The sequence below is a fragment of the Perkinsus marinus genome, assembly GCF_000006405.1.
Source record: "Perkinsus marinus ATCC 50983 genomic scaffold scf_1104296930314, whole genome shotgun sequence".
Classification (NCBI taxonomy): Eukaryota; Perkinsozoa; order Perkinsida; family Perkinsidae; genus Perkinsus; species Perkinsus marinus.
The window spans coordinates 1-1,056 of NW_003216151.1; the positions used below are offsets into that span (position 1 = coordinate 1).

At 49.1% G+C, this 1,056-nt stretch overlaps 1 protein-coding gene across 1 annotated transcript; it reads right to left on the reverse strand.

Moving 5' to 3' along the window:
- Nucleotides 1-172: 172 nt before the first annotated feature.
- Nucleotides 173-902, reverse strand: Pmar_PMAR017984 (hypothetical protein; the record flags this gene model as incomplete). The annotated part of the gene is made up of 4 exons (XM_002787109.1): nt 173-282; nt 335-421; nt 471-628; nt 673-902. Coding segments are annotated over 4 exons (585 nt in total), but the record flags the coding sequence as incomplete, so codon positions are not given.
- Nucleotides 903-1,056: the final 154 nt, after the last annotated feature.

Genomic DNA, 1,056 nt, shown 5'->3' on the forward strand with positions numbered 1-1,056 from the left:
CTGACCAAGATGAAGCCTACAGTGCGGATATTCGTAGGCTTGCCACTCATAACCCATGATTCGATCAGTGGTTCCCGGGAAGAAGTTCGTTGCAGGAGAAACCTTAGCAGTGATCTGGGCGGACTGAGATGTCGAAAAATGAATAGAAAAAGAGTCGAGATATGTTTCTTACCTTTTCCAAAGCAGCGATTTCCGCGCCGTTTTGTCCAATAATGGCTCCAGCCTGCTTGTGAGTGATGAGAATCTTGCAGTAGCTTTGCTCCACGTTCAACAGAGGGGTCCCTAAAACGCCATCATATCGATTGCACTCACAGAAGCAGTCAGAAAAACCTACATGCACTGGCAGCCATTTGGAAGCCTTCAGTTCTTCCCAATGAACCGGCCATGATATCCGAGCTTTGCACCATGTCTTCGACCGTGCCTGACCAACGTCATTAACAACAGCCACCCTCCCATCCCGCTGGACTCACCAGTCGACTCCCCTCCACTAGCCAGAACCTCCTCGATCATCGCAGTGGCTTGAGAGGCCGTCATGTCATCCTCTGCAGTGGGCGGCTCCCCCTCATCAATTGCAGTGTCGTTGATGATACTGATAAAGTCTTGAGCAACTTGACTGGAATTAGCGGACCTACGGATCATAGCTAAAACAAATACTACTTCCCAACCTCTTACGCCATAGTCCGGCTCTGCATGTTGACTCCAAGGAGACTATCCTCCTGCGAGTCATGCATCCCATAATAATGATTATTCAGCTGAGGCTCCACTCCGCTGGTACTACTCGGAGCCTCGAAGTTACTACTGTGACCATATGCCTGTAGCCACACAGGGGCCCTAAGAGTTTCCTCGTTGTCTCTATGGTTGCTGGGACGAGTGAATGTTGGGTTTTGGATCGCGACAGCCATTTATGTGCTTGACAATGGTGTTGGATCGCTATTAGCTGAGAGTAATCATGGTCAAACAGCAACTCCCCACAACCGTCCAAACGGAACACTACGCGTAAAGAAACCAGTCCACGACCAACAATAGCATGCTCATTTAATTCAACAATGTTCTCGT